The sequence below is a fragment of the Copadichromis virginalis genome, linkage group LG23, assembly GCF_057382275.1.
Source record: "Copadichromis virginalis isolate Kocher_CV1m ecotype Utaka linkage group LG23, C_Virginalis_male_GT1.1, whole genome shotgun sequence".
Lineage (NCBI taxonomy): Eukaryota > Metazoa > Chordata > Actinopteri > Cichliformes > Cichlidae > Copadichromis > Copadichromis virginalis.
Window position 1 is genome coordinate 7,145,621 of NC_140639.1, and position 23,008 is coordinate 7,168,628.

Here is a 23,008-nt window from a genome sequence, read left to right on the forward strand (position 1 = left end):
TCAAATAGTGCTCGATCATATAGGCCTCAGAGAGATGGACAATACTAAATACACCAAAAATAGCATTGTTCATTGTTTTATTTTTTTAATAAGGCCATCATCAAATCTTTACTTTTTCAGGACGATATTGGAAATTACACGCACGTCAGACACAGCAAAGGCAGACCAGTGCAGACCAGGGTTAGTTAGAAAAATAATAATAATCGTAATATTTGTGGAATAATTTGTAAAAATGTAGGACTTGCAAAGATAAATTTGCAAATTTGGTAGGGTAGGCACACACGTGTCTCCGTCAATTTCAAAGTAAAACCCACACTTTTGCCCAAAATAACAAAAAACAAAAAAACTGTTAAAAACTTTGTTAGCTTCATCATCCATTGTCTGCTCACATGTAGAGCAATAAACTAGATTTAAAGTGAACTGAGAGGTGGCAGCAGCCGTTTCTATCATTTCTCTGCTCATTAGTTAAGTCTGGGAGACCCGAAACAGACGCTGAATAAAATATCTTTTTACTTTATTTAGTTTAATCAGGTGTGTTATCACTGACACCAGATTACTGCATCTCTCGTTTCCCAGAAACAATGTTTTTTCTTTCTTCCTCAGCATGCTCAAATCTCTCAGAACCCCCTGATGAATATTATGGGAACATTGATTGAAGCGCACACAATGTGGGAGGATTCACTCGGCTCGTTTTGTGTTAGAAGATCGCAAGCGTCTTGGCGCAAATCGGCACACTGACAGCCAATCAGCTCACGGTGCGCTGGTTTCGCTCCTGCTTCTCTCTCACTTTGTGAGCGTGTGCGCGTGTGCGTCTATCCCCAGCGTGTACATGGCACGAGCGCGCTGCAACCCCCCCACCCACACGATCTCAGACACAATAAAGTTAAGACCGTGAGCGATTTCCTTCCAGTCACTCCCCTCCTTTGCACTTGCCCACTCGCGTTTAAAGCCTCGCTGAGCTCCTGCAGGGAGCTCAGAGCACTGATGGAACAGGGGATGATGGATGCTGAGAGAGGTCGTGTGATCCACCGGAGAAAGCGCACAGGGACACTCGCGGTGGTGGTCGCCGTGCAGAACGTGGTCGTGGCCGCCTGCCTGATAGCCACTCTTTTCCTTTACTTGGACTTCCCGAAGGATGTGAGTACGCTGTGAGTGGAGAGGTTAAGTGGAGAGCTCGTGGGCAAGGATGCGCACACTTGGTTTGTCTTTAAGAACATTTTGGATGATTTTTTTAAACACCTGCAGTTCAATACCGAGTAAAACTCCTTAATGCACATTTATCTATCAACTTAAAGTTAATATTATAAGCAGCTCTGTTCATCCAGACGTTTTCTAGCTCTGGAACTCTTTTTGAAAGCTTGATACTATTATTACACTATTGTTATTTCAATATGATTAATATCTCTTAAAATAGTGTGGGGACTGCATGTTCTCAGAAGGGAAAGGAGACTGCAGAAACAAACTGTCAAATTACGATTAAAATATAAGAGTTACAACTAAAATGTCCTATCAGGCTTGGAAAGTTACTATAAAAGCTCCTGCTGCTATCTTAAGTTTCCCTTTGTGTCTGAGTGAACTATACGGAGCGAGATTATTTAAGATAACTTGCGCGGATAAAGGAAACTTTGCGAACGTAACTGGTTGCATTAGGTAATCACAGCTGGAAATGCAGGTGGTACAGCACAGATTAGAAAAGTGCTCAGACTATTTTTTTAGGCTATTTGTACCCGATAATATTAATTTGTCTTTGATCTGCCCGCAAAACTGAAGCGCTTTCCGCTTATCTTTATTTAAAGTACACTACAGCGTGACATCTGAGAACACAGATGCCCTGTGATGTTCAAATGCATCGGGTCTAACACTTCTCACCCTTATGTGCAGCTGTCACATTAAACTAAGCGGTGGCGGGCGATAACAGCAGATATATGAGCTCATCAGTTCACCAGAGCGATTTTCTGCATGATCGATCCCTTATTTTCGGCACATTTTGCCGCTAAAGCAAACAAACAAACAAAAACAAAAAAGCCTAATAATATTTCTTTCTTTTTGATCACATCATTTGACCAAATCTCCTACTTAAGTAGGCGGAACTCGTTCCGTCAATTTTGAACGGAAGAAGAGTGAAATGACGCATCAGACGCCCCCTTTATGCACAGCAGAGGCTGAATCAGAAAGCCTGATAACCGCCGTCGTGGCACCTCTTATCTCTGACTGGGGTTTTTTTTTTTCATAAAGTTGATCGAACTAGCTAAAACAGAGAAAAGTTGTGTTCAAATGTGCTGATAAAACGTGTAAAGTAAGTAACCTAATGTTTCACGTGGCTCTGCATCAAGTCATGCTGTTTCAACTCGATAAGGTGGATGCTATATTTTAAGCGTCTGCGGCTCTCCTCTTTGAGAGAGATGCGTGTTACTATTCCATCCATCCATTTTTCCCGCTTGTCCAATTCAGCGTCTCGGGTGTCTGGAGTCTATCGCAGCTGTCATAGGGCGAGAGGCGGGGCACGCCCTGGACAGGTCGCCAGTGTATCGCAGGGCTATCAAAATTCCAGATTATTGAATTAGAGGTGGATTGATTTGGTGCAGTAGTAGTAGTACTAGTAGTAGGTGCTGTTGCTTGTTATCACAGCGATGCCTTGGGGCGTGAATAGTCATCCAGGAAATCCCAAAAAGTTGATTCTGTTCATCTGGATGTAGCGTAGTGTCTTAAAGATCCGCGTTTAACTTTTGATTTTCAGTTTTAATTTTAAATTCTACAGTAACATAAGGCTTTCAGAGATTTGCTTGAGAAAACAGCTTTATTAGTGACACAAAAAAAGGAAAAAAGACGAAGCTAAACCGAGAGACAACCTGAATAGGCGCACTTTTTGAGGCTCTCCATATTCTTTGACCCGGATGACTGACAATCTGCATAGAAATAGCTGCACGGTTACTGTATAATGATGATTGTATTAGTGACTAACATTTGTTCTACTTTTAGGACATCTTGTTTATTCTTGAGATGCTACTCTCACTACTGTTTTTAATCAAGCTGCTGTGAGACTTTCCCTAGTTTCTGTCAGCCTGTCTATTTTCACACCGCATCACTTAACCGCTGTATCAAGCAAGTTTGTGCTTCCCAGAGTGAAACATCAAGAAATTGCAAAACAGAGCTGTGTGACCTTTACAAAGAAAAAAACAAAACAAAACACACAGAGGGCAATAAGAGCAACGAAGAAAATCTAGAAACCCAATAAGCCTCTAATCTTTGCGTTTTTTCTTTCCTCAGCAGACGTCAACTGACACGATTGTGCACATAGAGTTTGAACCTTTAACAGGTGAGAAAAATAAAACCTTTAGTTTCTGCTCTGATCTTCCCACCCACAGAGATACTGAAAAAGACTACAGAAAGTCATATCAAGTAAAAAGCGTGCTTTCACCTTAAAAAACAAAAACCAAAACCAAAAAACATGCTGCTCTCTTTGTCTCACATTGTATTTTCATTTTTCAGTCCCCCTAGGAAATATGACACTGAAGTTTAAGGAAATTGCAAGCAAGTACAAAATGGATGTAAATACGGATAAAAATAAGATCGACATCACATGCAAGGGGCCCTACATTTGGTATATGGATGTGTGCTACAAGTCGTTGACAAATGGGATGGTGACCACAGGGATACTGCAGCTGAAGATGGATGATACTGTTGTCAGTAACGTCACACTGACTGTTTCAGATGTGTTAGATGTCTGCAGGGGGCACCAGAGCGTAGTTTATCTCAGGGCAAACACGAAGTCTAGTCTGGACTTGAACCAAATAGATGGTTTCAAGGTCTTGAATGTGACCGTGGGCCTAAGCTATCTGCTGGGAAAAAGGTGTGAATTCTGATGAGGGCCAAGACGTGCCTTCAGGAGACCAAACCCAGAACTGGCTGGCATGAAAAGAAAACTCGACACTGAGCTGTGCTCATCTGCCAAGTGACAGCAGACACACTAAGCCTGATTCACGCTGATGACACGAGTTGTGTTGACAGAGTCTCTTTTTGTTTTCTTTAATCACCTCAGCCAGGGTTGCAGTGAAATCTCTACAGTGTGCGCGCAGCCCTGGGCACGAGCAACTTGGTGGATTTTGGTGGTGACACAATCTGTTTTCTTTAACACAAAATAGCTAAAAAAAAAAAGAAAAGAAAAGAACAAAAAAAAAAAAAGAAAGACAGTGTATTTGACTTCTTGAATAAGCATATTTTTTTATGCACAAAGACCACACTGATTCCCATTCTTAAACCATTCGGATTGAGGCTGTAACTGACTGTTATTTTTCTTATTGATTTATCCTCCATTTATTTATTAATTTTTATTTTTTACCATTGATGGTTTGATTCAGAAAACGAACCGAATACTGATTGTTTTTCCTTTTTCCTTTTAAACTCCTCGTGCTTATCTCCATTTCCTGGTGCCAAAAAGTGACTTTTTCAGCATCCAAAACCAAAGTTATTCAGCTTACTCATATATAGAAGATTGTTGTTGTTGTTATTATTATTATTTTTTACATAAATGTTTGTTGTACCAAATGAATGTATTTGTTATGGTGCATTTGTCTCCTGTGTAGCTCCGATCTGAGTCTGTGAACTTTCTGTGTGCCAAAAAAAACATTCCTCACACATTTCTATGTTGGATTTTCTGTCATAATACCAGCACGACTACAGCAGAAACATGCAGGAGAGCCTTTTTTGCGGCTCTTTTTTGCCTACATGCTGTTAGACATTGTCTAATCTACTCTGTGCTTGTGGTGATGGATTATTACTTATCAGGCTAAATGATGCTGCAGTTACACTGGCACACAGACCTCTCAGAGTAAAGACCAGAGAGGAGATGAATGTAATGGGACTTTTTGATTGTATATGCACTTGCAGTGTGCACAGTCCTTGGATTTGTGTGTGTGCGTGTGTGCGCGTGTGTGTGTGTTTAAATTATGCATAAAGCACAGACCAAGTGTTGACTGAAGTTCATCATATTGTGGTGTATTAGTTAAGCTATTATATTTAAAATAAGAAGCCACATTTCATGATTGTTTGGCACACTGTAAAACATCTCGTACAATGTTTTAAGCAATGTCACATTCCGTGTCATTTTTGCTTACACTGGATGGTTTGATTTTTTTAAATAAAACATTTTATGCAGGCTGAAAAAAAAACTGTGTTTACATTTTTGTTTTCAAATGATCTGGTACTGGTGATACTTTGAATGATTGCAAACTGAGCTAAAGGAGGCTTCTTGTTTTAGCTGGATTTTCTGCTGCATGATTTAACAATGCATACTTAATCCAGGGTTTCTACCTCCTGTAAGGTTTGGCCTAGTTCAAATGTTGGGATGAAACTTTAATAAAAAAAAGAGTTTCCATTCATTTTGCAATAAGCTTCACTTCTTTGTTTTGATCGTTCCGACTCTCGCTCTGCCCCTCCCTTTCTGTGTGTACATGTGGCTCCTGTGAGAGTAAGCAGTTTCATCATCATTACCTGATAATTCAGCCTTGCTTAACCAAAAGTGAAAGTGAATTGCACAACTAGCCTTTCCATGTCACCCAGTGACTTAATGTGACACAACTTATGTACACTTCTGAACTTTCTACACTTTGAGTGTCAAACTCACTTTAACCCATTAAGCTTAGAGGTCTATTAGCTGAAAAGTTTGCATATTTCAGCATATTGTGTGTCATTAAAAAAATACTGAGGAAACTTGACAAGTGGAGGAAAGAAGAAAAAGTGGTGGGCCTAAAAAACAAAAATGGCCTACAGCAAATAAACAGTATCTGAAAGTCATGTCCTTAAGAAATAGGACAAATTCCAGCAAAGACCTGATGTAGGACCTGAGAAATGCATCTGAACCTTCAGCTGATCCATCTACTATTTACTGAAGCCTCATCAGAAAAGGAGTCAGTGAAGGGTGGTCTTTGAGAAGCCATTTGTCAGGAAGAGAAACGGCGAGAAAAGGCTGATGTATGAACACAGGTCTGATTAGAAGTCCAATCATCATCAGTATGTACGGAGGAGGTACAACAGTGAGCATCTACAGCTATCTGTAAGACACCACGAAGGCCTGTCGCTGTTTTGGGCTGCATTTCAGCATAACAGTGATCTCGATGACACTGCCAGTGCAGTAAAAGCAGAAATAAATCACACACTGGAATGCTATCGTTGAAGAAGTGTCATCTTGACAGAGAACAGAAGCATATATGTTGCATGAATGTAACTAAAGTCCAAGGCCTAACTGAGCAACATCTATAAATAAGATAATCTTGGGAGAATTTCAAAATTTGTCATGGTCCTGGGTCGGTGACCCAGCGTTATGAGTTTATTGTTATTATTTTTTAGTTTATTCTGATTTTATATTAGTTCTTTGGGTTTGGTTCTCTTGTTTTAATTATCCCTACCTGTGTCTTCCCCCTGTGCTCTGTTCGTGCCCCTGAGTTTCCTGTTTTACTTTGAAGGTTTGTTTCTAACTAGGTTCAGCTGTGTTCCCCTCTTCTGTGTCTCGTTTCCTTTGGTTGTATTTATAGTGTGTGCCTGCCTGTGTTCTTCATCGGTTTGTCTGCCCTGCCCTGCCCTCCCCTCTCTGTGCCATTTCCGTGTATCTTCCGGTGTCTTTATGTTTTCAGGTTTGTTTTTTTAGTTTCTCCCAGTTTAGGTTTATTTTTAGTTCAGCCCTTGCTTTTGTTATGTTTTGTGCACTGTAAATAAACTCACTCACATCACCGCCGCTGTCTGCTACTTGGATCCTCCTTCTCATCTCCACACGACTGCTGCCCCAGCCGTGACAAAATTCAAATATTAATTTCATAATCAGAGTGAAAGTGAGATTTGAGTGAGCCTCCTATTTTACATTGACAATCTCTGGGAACCACCAGCCTGCACTCCGAGACCTTTGTGCTCTGTCAGCATAAAATGTTGCAAAGAGGAATCCCGTTTCGGACTTTAAAGTGGTTTTTAAATTCCATCCATCCATCCATACGCTTCCGCTTATCCTTTTCAGGGTCGCTGGGGGTGCTGGAGCCTATCCCACCTGTCATAGGGCGAGAGGCGGGGTACACCCTGGACAGGTCGCCAGTCGGTCGCAGGGTTTTTAAATTCAGTTCTTATTTAACAGGAAGCACCGAAGAGAAGCTTATATGAGAGAGATATCTCTCTGTGATCCTCTTTTGGTACTCTTGATCTTGTTGTGGAAAAACTGGAGACTTTTCTAGGAGCATTTATAACAACCTGCTAAAAAGAAATAGTCCACCCTGTCATGTGGGCTCATGAATGAATACAACTGGATATCATCTGCAAACAAATTGGAATTTATGCCATGTATTCTAATAGTCCCTTATGTATCCTAATAGGGAAGCATGTATAATGTTAAAAGTGCACAGCACCTTGGGGAACTCCATGACTTCTCCTCGACAAGAAAAAACTAAACTCTATCAGATAAATATGATTTAAAACAATGCATTACGTTTTCTTTAATACTAATGGTGCATTCTGTAGTAAAAGGTCTAACAGGGCAAAGACGGAGATGTGTCAGAGGCCATAAAAAGATGATTAATAACCTTCATAAGCCTTGTTTCCGGTTGGATTGCCCCCGACGCTCTGTCAATAAATCACTCCTCTGCAGATGAAATTCTGCAATAAAGGAAGATTGGAAATTGGTTCGTTATTAGTTAGAACATCTGGATGAGGTAATAATAGAAGTTAGGTTAGAGAGATCAAAAGAGCTGTCTAAATAAAGATTAGCATCACTCAGTTGCTGTGCTTGAGGATACAAATAGCAATAGCTGTGGTGAGGCTGTGGTTATTTTTGTCTCTTATGATTACAATTTTATTTGTAAAGATGTTCAGTATGGCGTCACTACTTAGAGCGAAACACATACAAGCTCAAACTGTAGCTCAGACAGACTGGCTACATCATTTGTTTCTATCAGCGATGATCTTTTTTTTATTATATAAGAGCACACTTTTTTTTTGACAAAAGTTTAATGCAACTTCCTTATTAAAGCGCACATTTGTAATGTGTACCAGGGAGTCACATAGCATTGAAATAAAATTGAAATAATAGTGGAATCGCTTCCTTAAACTGGATTACAGCCCTTTCTCATAAACTATCATAATGGAAGTCTTACCTGGTCAGGCAAGAAGAGTCTATTCAGCAACTTTCTAACACGTGCTCCCTAGTCCCCGTGCATGCACATTACAGTTTAATGGTTGAATTGGATTTTAATTATTATTAGTATTTTTTTCCATCTCAGCTTAATGTCCGGAAATTCTCAGCTTGGCTTTCCTATTACTAGCTCCCGTCTCTTCTATTAATAGAACAATAGGCTTTCCATCACATACGGCAGTTGAAAGACTTGAAACATTCCGAGATGTTTTTGTGGAAAATTTCATCACTCAATCCTTTCATCACGCTGTTAGGAAATCAGAAGAAGCCGCAGCAAGTTTAAACATGAACAGTCGGACCATCGATTGCGTCTCTGAGGTTATTTTTAGCCTGAAACTAAGTGTGAGAAATTGAAATTCTTCATGTAACACCATTTGCAGTCAGTTTGTCATGTCTGATTAAATCAGCAGATGGAAATATAGCATTATATGTATTTTTTTTTTATCTTTAAAAACATTAAACCGCTCATAGGTGGAGTAAAAGTATACAGAATCTGTGCCCAGTCTGGATCACCTAGATTCTGGTGATTCTGAGCAAAGCAAAGACAATTTGAAGGGTTGAACTGCAGGTTAGCAACTTGTGTGTCTGTTTAAGTTAAGGCAATGCCATTATATAACAGGGAAAAGTACCAAAATTCATTGTGATATGCAGAAGTGAAACACACAAATTGATTAGTAACAAAACTATAGAGACTAAAATCAACTGACACTGTTTGTATGGTTCTTAGGAAACCTGATAGACAGGTATTGTCAACCACCAATAGCATTCAGTTGGGGAATTTCCTCACAATGAAATGAAAAGTGCTTGCAACAAAGAAACCTTTCCACCCTTTCTCATTCTTTTTGCATGAATAGAAATGTATTATGTCATTATCAGTGTTTAATGGACTTCTCCTGCTTATTATTATTTTTTGTTAAAGTTTGTACATAGAAGTTGGATATGTAGTGTGATAACTTCTTAATTTAAAACCCATTTTTTTTTTATGTCTAAACGAAAACAGTCACTGTACATCATATCCTTGTAAATGGTGAGTGACTTGTTTACAACATTCACCATAGTTTTAGAGAATTACCTGTCATAATATTTGTTTTGCAGAGCTTTGATGTTTTGTCGCTACTGTAGAAAGACAAACTGAGCTACGTCACATTTAAGAGGATGGCTGTCTCAAATGATACAGCCGCACTCAGCAACTTGCAGAAGGCCAAAAACGTCCAGAGCTAGAGGCTGGGGATTCCACTTTAGTTTTATGGTTTAGAGAAAAAAATGTTAGAAGCTAATAAACGTTTGTCCATAAAGGGATGCACGTGACAAGCAACAGGTTGCAACACATACGTCACAAGCACCAAGAAGTGGAATTCCCCACTGTGTTATGCTATAACCAGCCTGCTGTGTTAATACTAGCTAGTTTGACTCTATGGATGTGTGCTGATTCATGAAGCTTCAGAAAAAGGAAATTCCTTTTAGTTAATTGTAGGACCTCAGCAGTCATTTAGGAATGACTCCAGCTAGTTATTTTACACACCTACTATTTATTATGTTCAGCTTCTTGTTAATGCAAGAAGGCATGGAGCATAACATGGTTGTTGGTGCCAGACTGGCTGGACTGAGTATTTCAGAAACTGCGGCTACTGGGATTTTCCCACACAACCATCTCCAGGATTACAGAGAGCAGAAAAAAAAATCCAGTTCAGTCAGTATTTATCTCGGCAAAAATGCCTTGTTGTTGTTTACAGAAGTCAGACAAGAGAGGCCATACTCCTTCAAACTGGACCGTAAGGCAACAGTAACTCAACCAAGATATGCAGAAGAGCACACTGGGTACCACTCCTGCAAGCTAAGAATGGGAACTGAGGCTCCAGTTTGCTTGGACTCACAAAAATTGGACAGAAGATTTGAAAAAAATACTACCCGGTCTGATGAGTCTGCTGTGTTGGCCATAATATGACATAAACAACATGAATGCATGGATCAAATCCAACTATATTTGCATATAATTATAGAATATAGTATATAACATATAGTTTGACATAATTACAGCTTTAATAACAAAGGGCATTTCCAAAAGCACTGGTCAAATGCCAAATAATGGTATGCAATGAAAAGTCATACAAAAAGCAAGAATCTTAAATTAGGTTTACACTAAAGTGAATGCTTCACCACACAGCTAAACTGCTAAACAGTTGTGCCCCTCTCCAGCACTGTGTGCATTTGTCAGTGTAACAACATCGATGGTACAACAGCCTCAAAAAGGACTAACACATCTCTTTTGTGCTGTCAGAAATCTCTCATACGGGTTTCTTTGTGTGTAACATCTCCTCCTTAAATAATGCCCATGGGACAAGTCAATGGCTCAGGATCTGTAATTCTATGCTTTAGCTCTCTGGCATTGGTGAGTCTTTGCCATTTATGCCTTCGGATGCTCTTTGCTGACAAAAATTGAAAGTGAAATGGTCGCCTGCAAATCCATCCACCTCAAGGTTTGACAACTTTTTTTTTGTTATTCGCACCTTTCTGACAAATCTCTAAAGACAGTTGCTATTAGCAATTTAAAAAAAAAGCCCCCATTACTTAAAGTCACTCTAAACTCATACAAGCTCAAGAAATTGCACTTTATTGGAGTCTAAGATGTTTCCATTATTTTCACCTCTCTTTTAAAGTAGCGAACTATTGCATCATGTTCTGGATGCTTAATTTCTAGTTTTCAGGTTGACATGAACCTTTGAACACAACTGCAATAAATTGACATCATAAAACAACATTCAGGTAAATCATTTCACAGTGAGATTAAAGTTTAGTAGGTTTGTGATGACTGCGAAAGACATCCAGCCACATAAACCAGTATCCAGTACAATGAATTAAAAATGGCCGACGACATAGAGTACAGTAAGATAATCCATTGTTTTTATAGAGTGCTCTAAATGTAAGTAATTAAGTAATCAAAAAAACAAACAAAACTGGAGTATATCTGAGTTAAAAGTGAACTAAAATTGCCTCTTTTTCTGTGTGAGCGAGAACTACCTGCTCTTTGACACATGCTTCAAAGTGTCAACCAATCTGTTATTGGTTTACACACACCGCTTTGCATTGGAAAGTGGTCGAAAGGCAGCGCAGATGAAATGTCATCATCCTCACAAAGATGGTAAAAAACAATTCGTATAGCGCTGTTGAGCTTTACCATATATGTATAAAGAAAAAGTAAGCCCTGTTTGTCTGCTGAAGACGAGATCACAGATAAAACACAGTCTATAACCTTTCCAAAATACTGCATGTCATATTAGTGTGTGGGACAAAAATACAGCTTTGACGCTTTGGGTGAGAAAGAACGTTTTTGTTGTTGTTAGTTTTTTTTCTTTGTTTTTCACTTTGACTACTCAGAGAATTGTTTTTCATATTTTTATCCCCGGTAAATTCTGCACATATGCTCTTAATCTCATACTGAGCTGCAGGTTTGCTTTCATGAGGCTTGCAGGTAGCATTGTGGTCTGCCACCACAGATTTGCAGGTACTGAACTCTGACCACAGAAAGTTTTAGGGACATCAAGTAAAAGCTAAAGGCGTCAATGGAAGCACTGTAATTAATACAAATATGAATTTAAGTTACATTTCTAAATTAAGTCACACTTGTCGGTTAGACAGCTTACCTTCCAATCTAATTATACTCCTGATACCAGAGGTGTCATATTCATTTTACATTGTAAGTCACATACAGCCAACACAGCACCTTCTTTCTCCTTCATTATAAAGAAGCGCTTCGCTTGCCGTTGTAAATCCATGAAACCCATCAGTGCAACTCTTTGATTTAGGAACTTTATTGTTTATTAAATGTAATTCTAACAAAACAAACAACAAACAACAAAAGAACACCTAATTTTCAATTACTGAGTGGTTTATCTTTACATACTTACTTGTAGCATGCCAGACTTTGTCAGTTAGAAGCCTGTGAAAACTGATGAGTTCAAAGACCAAGGGCAAGCCTTCTTTTGCGTGTGACATCTGTGATCTATAACCTCAATAAAACAGATTACATGCAGGTACATCAGAGCAGGGCCACGGGAGAGGCTCATTTGAATTCATATGACTCGTGCAGAGAAAAAAACAAAGATTTTGGTGATTCTTTTAGGCTGAATTTCATTATGATTCAACTTGGATCCTTTGTACTTGCTTACTAACCCTGCCTGTGTTGGTTGAGGAGTCTTGGTGCATGTGTCAGTGATCTAAAATGTCAAAAAAAGTAAGCGTTACACTTGGCATGTTACTAGAATTGTTGTTCACATGCCAGCTTTTAGTAATATAGCATGCAACCTGAAGTACTTTAGTGTGGTTGCACAGATCTGCTTGCATTGTTTTGCAGCAACTGTGTGCAGCAAACAAATCTTTACAGGCAGTGTGAACCACAAGTCGCAGCCTTATGAGTTTGGCAGGTATATCACCTTGGTCAAATGTTAGAGAGGGACATGAGAATGTCAAAGGTTTCCAGTAGAACTACTCATTTTACCCTGTCCACTTCAGGTCAGAGATTCATTACAAAACAGCGCTCTTAAAAAAAAAGCCTTGTTGACTGTATGGCTAAAATTGGGTCTTCAGAGAGGGTACAGGGTAAATCCCTGTGTGGTCAGCAATTACTCCATGGTGGTTTCAAGTTAACAACAGGTTTTCCCTACAGGTAGCATACTAATAGAAAAATTGTCAAAAGTTGCCACTTTGGTTAAGTGACCTTTGAATAGTTGCTGTTAGTTTTGGTTGTGAACCATTTACTCAGATTTTTTTTTTTAACAGTTACGTCAAGAAGCCACAAACATCCCTGTGTGCCTGTGTGCTTCATGACTTAATATGAACATTGACATTAGGAAATTCAGTGTAGTTAACAGGTTTTGATATACTACTGAATGTAATTTAAAAACATGTTTTTAAAGGTTCTGTGCTTCTGAGTCATTGATGTACTTTGAGATCTTTGCTTTAACCTACCTACACCTACCTAGATTTTGTTGCTGTTTCCCCCTCTCACCTAAGTTTGCTAACTCTTCCAGAAAGCCCAGTTTTCAACTAAATCTTTATCAGACCAATAATTTTGTCTGTAAAATCATACAAAAAATACTTTTGTATGATTTCTTTAATTTTTTTTTTATATGTATGTTTATTTTTACTGTGAATCAAAGCTCAATACATTTCTATCTGTGTCATTCATTGGGTTATTCCATGGTGACTGGATTACTGTGGTGCACTTAGATCTTGCCTGACACAAGAAAGCCTCAGCTGGAATAAGGTCGATTATATTTAAAAGGTTATTATGTTTAATTTAACTTTTTATTAACAGTTTACTAGTTTAATTGTTTTTGATCATATGTTTTAAAACATAACATATTTTAAATATCAGACCAAAACATTTGAAAATGGACTGAATGGTACACACCGGCTCACTCCTTGGCGGCCGCTTGTCGGGGCCTGGGGCCTGGGGCTCGCTCGGGCCCCTTTGGAGGTGGGGTGCCCCCGGCCTCTCGGCCTAGGGCTCGGTCACTCAGGCGCAGCTGGGGGCCGGCGGAGCTCACGGGCGCGTCACTGCAACTCCCCCTGACTTCTGCTCCGCGGCTGCTGGGCGAGCCCTCATCTGGGACTCTCCTCAGCTCTTACTGGGACAGTGGCGCGGCTGCCCCTCTGTTGGTCTTCCATGGTCTCTTGTGTTCTGGGGGCCTCTGGATGTCTGGAGTTTTGATCTCCTCCATACCCGCTTCACACCCTGGAGGACGGGGCTGTGGCCCCCCCACACTCCCTAGCAGATCATTACATGGAGAAACCTTTGGAATGCAAGCATGCTGATCCACACAGGTATGCACACATGGGTATTCACAGACACGGACTAAAGCTTTCTTGGCTGCTGCCTCAAAGCACACTGTGCGCTGTCTATCTTGCGTGCTGCACAATATCGTTTATTATTTAGTAAATATTGATATCTATGACTAGCTAGTTTATTGTGATGGTGCTTTGTTTTCTCTATTATTATGTTGCTCTTTGTTGTTTGCTGTCTCCTCTGTTTGTTTTTTTTTGTTTGTTTTTTTTTTTTTTTTTTTCTCCATACAGGTGACCCAGGAGTTCTTTTTTTTTTCTCTCTCTTCCCCCCCCTTCTCACCGTCTCTTCTCCTCTTTGGTTTTCTTTCTTTCTCTCCCCCTCTCTCTCTCATTCATTCCCCCTGTCCTATTTATTTAAAAAAAAAAAAAAAAAAAAAAAAAAAAAAAAAGACAAAGGATGAACTGAAGCTCTGCCATCACGTAATGTCGCATACTGCTGTTTCTGATGTCATTTAAAAAAAGAAAAAAAAAAAAAAAAAAAGAACTACTCATTTTACCCTGTCCACTTCAGGTCAGAGATTCATTACAAAACAGCGCTCTTAAAAAAAAAAGCCTTGTTGACTGTATGGCTAAAATTGGGTCTTCAGAGAGGGTACAGGGTAAATCCCTGTGTGGTCAGCAATTACTCCATGGTGGTTTCAAGTTAATAACAGGTTTTCCCTACAGGTAGCATGCTAATAGAAAAATTGTCAAAAGTTGCCACTTTGGTTAAGTGACCTTTGAATAGTTGCTGTTAGTTTTGGTTGTGAACCATTTACTCAGATTTTTTTTTTTAACAGTTACGTCAAGAAGCCACAAACATCCCTGTGTGCCTGTGTGCTTCATGACTTAATATGAACATTGACATTAGGAAATTCAGTGTAGTTAACAGGTTTTGATATACTACTGAATGTAATTTAAAAACATGTTTTTAAAGGTTCTGTGCTTCTGAGTCATTGATGTACTTTGAGATCTTTGCTTTAACCTACCTACACCTACCTAGATTTTGTTGCTGTTTCCCCCTCTCACCTAAGTTTGCTAACTCTTCCAGAAAGCCCAGTTTTCAACTAAATCTTTATCAGACCAATAATTTTGTCTGTAAAATCATACAAAAAATACTTTTGTATGATTTCTTTAATTTTTTTTTTATATGTATGTTTATTTTTACTGTGAATCAAAGCTCAATACATTTCTATCTGTGTCATTCATTGGGTTATTCCATGGTGACTGGATTACTGTGGTGCACTTAGATCTTGCCTGACACAAGAAAGCCTCAGCTGGAATAAGGTCGATTATATTTAAAAGGTTATTATGTTTAATTTAACTTTTTATTAACAGTTTACTAGTTTAATTGTTTTTGATCATATGTTTTAAAACATAACATATTTTAAATATCAGACCAAAACATTTGAAAATGGACTGTTAACCACATTCATCAGATCATCAGCATTTAAAAAATTATGCGACTCTATTAAAATAAAACTTTATCATCTCATGTTTTACGACTTTTCCTAAAATGAGTTTATTGGTTACACAGAAAATTTTGGTGTGTGTGAGATAAACTAGAACTGGAGGGGAGATGGGCGGAGGTGTGATTTGTCACAAAAGGACAGCAAGAGTGAAAGGGAAGGTTTGCAAGATGGTAGTGACACCTGCTATGATGTATGATTTGGAGATATTGCACTTGCTAACCCTGCTTTGACCTCAACCTCTGCAACCTCCACCTCAGACAAGGCTGAGGTGGAAAAAGATGGTGTTTATGGAGCTGAAAGGTGGAATGAAAATAGGAAGACCACAGAGAAGATTCATAGAAGCAGTGAAGGACATGCAGACAATTGATGTGACAGACTAAGACGGTAGGGATTGGGTGAGATGGAGTATAAGAATGAGTCTAAGTAAGTTGTTAAACTAATGAAACCCCTAACATTTAATCTTAAATATGTATTTTTGTCAAATTTTATTCATAATAAAAAAATAGATGAAAATTAACAACTTCTTTAAGAAATCACTGCTGCTGTTGTTGTGGGACGCGGTCAAAATGACCCCCGCTGGCAGTTCTAGTGTTAATACATTCAGTTTTTACTAGTACAGTAAAAAGCCATATTCAGCTTCTCCATGAATGCCTCTGTTGACACAAGCCACATTTCAAGAATGATTCCTCAAGTGCAGTTTCTAAACAAACATTATGATGAATGCCAGGAGGGCCAGCTCTGCTGCAGAGCTCACTGCGGTTTCAGGGATCAGAAACAGAATTAACAGTATTGCAGAGTTAATGCAACAGGAAGGCTTTGTAGTTTCATCACAATTAGCTGATGAAGCGTGCAGATCATGACAAATGATACAGTATTCTTGGAACATTTATTGTGAAAAAGAGTTTCATAATTTTCTGCCACACAATAGCCTCATTAATGCCTTGCGTACTGTACAGTGGTGAAACCTGCCTAGTTGAAAACATCAAAAATGACTTCTTGTCTTTAAACTGGGTTTTAAATTTCTAGAACACACATGCAATAAGCAGCTAACAATCGATGTTGTATTTTCTTATGAATTGTAAGAATGTGAAATACAGATTTGGTCTTTTTTGGAGGGGAGAAATAAAGTAAGCAAGCTACCTTTAACAGAAATTTAGTGAAAATGAACTGTAACTGTATAAATAAATGATCTGCCCTACTCTCTATGACTCGGCCATGGTGGGAGTCATGAAATAGTCATAAGAACTTATGAACTCAGCATAACATACAATGTAATTTATCTTTGAATGCCAACCAATTCATTTTAGTGAAAGCCAATTAATCTCAACCACTTTGTTTGGCAGAAACTGTGGGTAAATAGTTGTAGCCTGTCACTTTCTGTGCTTGTTATCAATAGTGCAAACAATGAGACTATGCAGACACTCTTTTCCAACCCCGCAAGCCCGGCCCATTTCAAATATTTCAACAGTCCATTCATTTTTGCTTTGACAGCAAAGAATTTCTTGTCCTTGCAGCATGACTGACCCAGATGGAAATGCATACAACTTTCTGTAGTTTTGTATGCTTGCAACATAAGGTAAAGGATTCTCCACAAGCCTGTGTGTAAATGTCACCCCAACTTAACTCCTAGATGAACATTTGCTATTTGTGATCGTTGAATTATGCATATGTATTGCAAATGCCCCCAAACTTGTTCACATCGCTTCTTTTAAGATGTGATCTAAATATTTGTGGTTTGAAACTGAAAATAAGTAAAGAGGCCTGTGCTCCATTTATGGTGATTCATTTCTGTTCTGGTCTCAGCCATTTAACTGAAAAAACCTTGAAATTACCACAACTTGAATCATGCTCATGATCAGTCTCATGCTTCCAGAGGAGTCCAGTCTTGTTTTAATCGTCTGTCATTCTATTTTAGGGTATAATTTCCTCTCGTTTTCTTCCTGGTCCCTGGATATGACACCTCAGTTTCGTAATCTCATTTACCGCCTACAACGCCCACAGTATATGATCTCCGGATTGTGCAACCACACCTTGTCAGATTATTCCGTGAGCTCACACAATGAGAAATGCTCACAGGTCAGCTTCAGGTTTGCCTCGCTTACAGCTACTACTTTCCTGTTTACTAGCCTTACCTGAATGTTTGGTTCCAGCATCATGCTGCTGCCACAACCCTGTTGCAGGCTCCAAACTAACTTTTCATTTTCACAAAAACAAAGACACTTATTATCTATTGATTACCCCAAATTTTAAATCTTTACTCTGCCTGCAATTATTGAAAACATGCAGCATAATCAGTGATTTCTGTAAAGTGATAACTAACCCAGGCCTGTTATCACAGCAGTAGACTTCATAAAGCCCACAGTATGCATGTTTAACATGTTGTCAGCCATTCGCCTTTACTCTTTTGTATATTTCCTATGGATGGTGACAAAGCACCTTTGTTATTTAACTGTGACTCCTCCTGTCCTCTGTTCTCGTGTCTATGACCCACTTTCAATACATCATGTTGAAAGATGTTTCATTTCCTAAAATGCATCGTGAAATCAGAGGAGAGAGGTAGTTATTATATAACTGACACTGCTTAAGCTGATGGCTCCCAGACAAGGATATTTAATTTCAACAATTGCTCCTTGTGTCTCTTCTTCACCTCCTCTTCTCACATCTTCGGTGGGAGGGACTACGACATGAGTAGAGGAAGTGAGAATGTGCAGTTTGGGAAATGAGTTAATGGAGATTGCTTTGTCTCATCAAATGGTATGCTGCTTCACACACAAACCATGTGCTCTCACAACTCCTACACACAGGAGGCTACTCTGTGACAGCTCTAAACACAACTAGGTGACACTTTTCTCTGTGACCTTACAGCTCGCTTCGGGCATGGTTATGGCACATGTTACCAGAAATGCATGATGTCAGTTTGGTTAGCTGTCTAACCACACTGTCTGATAGACTGGAGCAAGTTTCATTTTCTCTGGTTACTGAAATTCTGCACGTTGTAACACGAATGAGATTTCATGGAAAAGTGGCACACGTAAAATAAAGGGGAATGAAGCGCCTTGAGGTGACTTTTGTTGCGATTTGGCGCTATATAAATAAAATTGAATTGAATTGAATATTTGTAATATATAATATGTAACCAGCCTGCTGTATTTTTATACTGTGTGTTTTGAAACTTGAATACAGCCTAATTTCCCCTGAGGATTTACTTAGGAAATCTGTAAAAGGCTGTGTGAAACCTGACGTAACCTCTCATCTGATCGTCAATGAAACTGAGGAGACACAAATGTGATAAGGAAGTGCAGAAGTCTGGGATGCATTAACAGCCAGACAAACAAGGAGTTCTTGTCTGTGTGCGTACGTGCATGCATGTGTGTGTGTCTGTAGCTTCAGTCAAGTCTTAAAGCTTGTGACCCAACCTTACTAGTTGGAATAAGGCCAAAAGGTATAAAACAATGCTGATGCAAGAGCTACCCCTTTGTACACGTGGGTGGAACAATAACACGATGTGATGTAAATGCAGTCAGTTTCTCTGTTGGAGGAATTTCCTGGTAAATAGGTGAAACAGAAAACCTAAAACAGACTGAGACTGAGAGAGAGATGGAAATACCATTTTCGTGTTCTTGTTTATCTTTGTTTCAGTCGAGCTTTTTTTTTTTTTTTTTTTAAATGTGGACTTGAGTGAAACAGGTGAAGCCAAAAGACAAGACAGTGCATGTATAAGAAATAAATGCTTCCTGCCAAGTGTCATTGTGCAATCTCACTGAATCGTTAATTCTGTGACATAATTCACACTACATGCAGTGCATATATTAGACTAGTGTCATAGGAGACACCAGAGGAGACAGGAGCTTCAAAGTGCAAGAAAAATACCAAACTGGCATCGAGCATGTACAGTAAACAGGCCTTTACAATTATTCCCACATACAACCTGGATATAAGTCAAGTTTTCCAGAATTAAATGCTAAATATCTGACTAATATCCCTTTTATCATTTCACAATAATCTCCTTTATTTTCTCCACCAGAGATCATTTCACAATCGTCTCCTTTCCCAGTCTTCAGGTGATAATAACTAATTGCATCCGTCTTTGCAGGTCTTCACAGGTCTTTACAAAGCTGCAGTAGGGATGTGAGTCAGTTTTTCCACAATTAAATTCAAAATATCCAGTAATGATCATTTCACCATTTAATCATTTCACAACCGGACATAACGGCATCCCAGAAGCTCAATAGCAATACATCTGTTCATAACAAGTATGTAAACTCTTCATTAGCAGATCATAAGAGGCGATCTAAGCTTAATCTTGGTTATAAATATAGACAAACTGATATGCATAGGCTATAATAAAAGCATAGAACATTCCCAGTCTTGCATATCACATGCGCACAACAGCACAACACAGTAAAACTAGAGCGTGTGCCACAAGGCTAAATTTATTTCCATTTGTAGACAGTCAGACCTATATGCCTTTCCAGCTTCAAGCAGGTGTGGAATTGGGGGTAACATCAGCAGATGCTTACTGTGAACATGAATTAGCCAAAGTAGCTACACCTTTAATCTTTTCTTGCTTAAATGTCTGTACTCCCACATGCTATTTGAGCGCACATTAACACTGACACTACTAGTGGAGATGCAGTACATTCGTATTGTTGGATGTGAGGCACTCCAATATCACTTTATATGGTCCTGTAATGCAGACCTGTATTAAATTCAGAAATAACACACAATTGTATAATTACTTTTTTTTTTACTTTGACTTCCAACAGTGCACAAAAAAAAGATTTTTAAAAATCCCATTAATCTTTTATGTCATCCTCTGGTTTTACAGAATGGAAAATTCCAAATTAAACAAGTACAAAACATTGGCTTTTTCGTTTTCCCATTCCACTAGGGAGACGTCAACCTCATGTTTTTTGGATCCTGAAAGAGTTTGGCAGATAGCCAAAATAAACTGCCGTAAACAAAAACAGAAAAAGAAAAAGGGTAATCATTAAACCAGCTCTTATGCGTGGGTGTAAAGGGATTCCCTTGTCCCTTTCTATTTGCTTTTTATTGCATGGGGAGGGAATTGAGCTCGGGATTCCCACTTTCACTGTCTGTACGTGGGAAGAAATGGGCTATATTAAGAGCAGCACACAGCAAGTAAACACTTCACTCAATATGGACAGACAACAGGCAGAACAGCAGGATAAACTAGTGGAGGTGAAAATCCAGACAGACTGTATGGAAGACAGTCTTCAGCCCAGAGGTTCACATGGCTTGATTAAGTGTGCACTGACTTTCATGGCAGGGATAGTTGTGGCTCTGGCTGCGGGCTTCATCCTTCATTATTTTCTGTTCAAACCCTCATGGAACCAGGTAAGAAACACTTCATATCAGTAATAGAAAGTCTTCCATATATGAATTGTCATTGATATGTTCGTTCACTTATATTTATAACTAATCTATCTACAGGATGCTCCAGCACTGAGTGACACATCAAAAGTCATCATGACTTGCAAACTAAAAAGTAAGTGTCGTTTAGATTTCAGCTGCTTCCAAAATCTCATCAGATGTAAATGTTGCCTTGTATTAATGGGAGATATTTCCATTTCTTCTGTAGTGACCGATCAGCTGGGAAGATATGACATCTTCACAGCTAATAAAACTGGAACCTATCTTGTCTACGGATGGGTGAAGGTCCCAAAACCGGTCACCGAAGAAGAAATTGTGCTGGAGCAGGGGAGAGAGGGGAACACCATAGAAATGGAAACAAAGCAAATTATATCCGAAGAAGTGTTTCTGTTCTGTAGAGTCATGCTTGCTGAGAACACTACAGTGAGTGTTAGATTCAAGTCTAATTACACAGACAACTCTTTCCATGTCTATGAGCTCTAATTAAGCTGATACCAGTTTGAATTTGAAAAACTCTCAGCTTTTTTGTGGCACTCAACTGTACTCAACTGAGTCTGCAGATGTTCAGTTTATCTACATCAAGATTTGTACTCATGCAGTAGTTTCATGGCAAGAGAAGCAGTTTCGTGTTTGATATGTCTGCTCTGGGTAGAGTGGGTGTGGCTTTATGAACTCTCCAAAGAGCGGATGCGGCTTTTCTCGGGAACTGGGTGAGCAGGCGAAAGACTAGAGAGTCATTCACAGCTTTGCTCTAGGAGGAATATAATATTTTGACAGCAACTCACACTCATAGTGTGATCGTCCTCTGTACCAGCCATCATTCAAACACTTCACCACAAAAATTATTTAAATCTCACTTTCACAAGAAAAAGTTTCCTTTCTTGTCATCTTCTTCTCTGATTGACTACCTTTACCTGTGAAGATAATCCACCTAGCACAAAAAGCTATATTTAAAAGATTGTAAAACAGAATATTTGAAGGTGTTAAAATCATGTAAAAAGTCAAATGACACTTTGTTCTGTTAATGTTGCTTTGAAAATCGAAACTGTGTGTATATAGTTTTGGTATTGTTAATTGTAACTATGTTGGTATTGGTCAAGCTTTGTATTTTGTTCATATCATGGTTGTAACTGTACAGTATGCTGTGCATTATATGGATTGAAAACCTGTAATTAAATGTCACTACTATATTGGGAATGTGATTCTCAGCTTTTACTTGTGTTGTTTCCATGAAAGCTTCAACTTTGAAACATTTTCAGCACACGCACACACACGCTGTCTCAGGATATGGTTGTCTAAAAACGACTTTTTGGACAAAAAAATGTTAAAAATATATTTTATTTACATAAATTATTTACATAATTACATAATTTAGGAATTTATTCCCTTGATTCCATATCAGCAGGTATGATTTGTTTGGGGTTTTTGGTATTATTCACTACACGTACTTGTATAAATGTGTTCTCACTCTTGATGGAACTGGTGTCACAAGTCAATATTTGGATAGAATACTGACTTACTGATAGTGTAATTCAAACAAAATAAATACAAGTGTTATTTGAAACGTGCAGTCTATGTATAACATGCCTTCTCATTATTAGATTATCAGCAACATCTGGTATGAATGTGTATGGAGGTATGCATGTGAATGGACTGTGATGGACTGACGACTAAAAGCTTTGACTGACTTGATACTGAGACAATGACTGCACCTACTTTAGGATTAGTAAATGCCAATAAACAATTCACCCAGCCGACAAGAGAAGGGTGGATGCTTCGCTTTGTTTTGTTTTGTTTTTTCAGGAGCAGGAGGATAAGAGAGACTGGAGGAGGAGACTCTAGCTTCACATAAGTATGAACTGCAGACTTAACACTGTGGTTGCTGATTTTGAGTTACTGATGTTTGCATTAAGAAAACTGTGCTATATTAGCTGTGTTTTGATTAAGGTATCATGTTATATTATTGGGAATGCCAAATGCTACAGTGGAGATAACTATTGATATCACTCATGACTGGAATATGTTACTATTAACCACAGCAGGCCACTGTAAAAAAGTCAATTAAATTTTATAGAGGAAAATCGCCAAAATTTAACAATACCTATGAATGACTGGCCACATTCAGAATAGAGATATGCAATAATAAACATTG

At 38.7% G+C, this 23,008-nt stretch overlaps 1 protein-coding gene across 1 annotated transcript; it reads left to right on the top strand.

The window, feature by feature from the left end:
* The first annotated feature begins 984 nt into the window (after window positions 1-984).
* Window positions 985-4,124, top strand: LOC146680165 (uncharacterized). The gene is made up of 3 exons (XM_085449775.1): window positions 985-1,137; window positions 3,271-3,316; window positions 3,490-4,124. Exons 1-3 carry the CDS (start codon window positions 985-987, stop codon window positions 3,861-3,863), a joined length of 573 nt encoding a protein of 190 aa, XP_085305901.1. The 3' UTR covers window positions 3,864-4,124.
* The last annotated feature ends 18,884 nt before the right edge of the window (window positions 4,125-23,008 follow it).

Excerpts from the sequence above, each read along its gene's own strand:
- LOC146680165 (XM_085449775.1), top strand. The coding sequence starts at position 985 with ATGGAACAGGGGATGATGGATGCTGAGAGAGGTCGTGTGATCCACCGG. Across the intron at positions 1,138-3,270 it reads ACTTGGACTTCCCGAAGGAT|ACGTCAACTGACACGATTGT; the intron begins GTGAGTACGCTG and ends TTTCCTCAGCAG. Across the intron at positions 3,317-3,489 it reads AGAGTTTGAACCTTTAACAG|TCCCCCTAGGAAATATGACA; the intron begins GTGAGAAAAATA and ends TTCATTTTTCAG.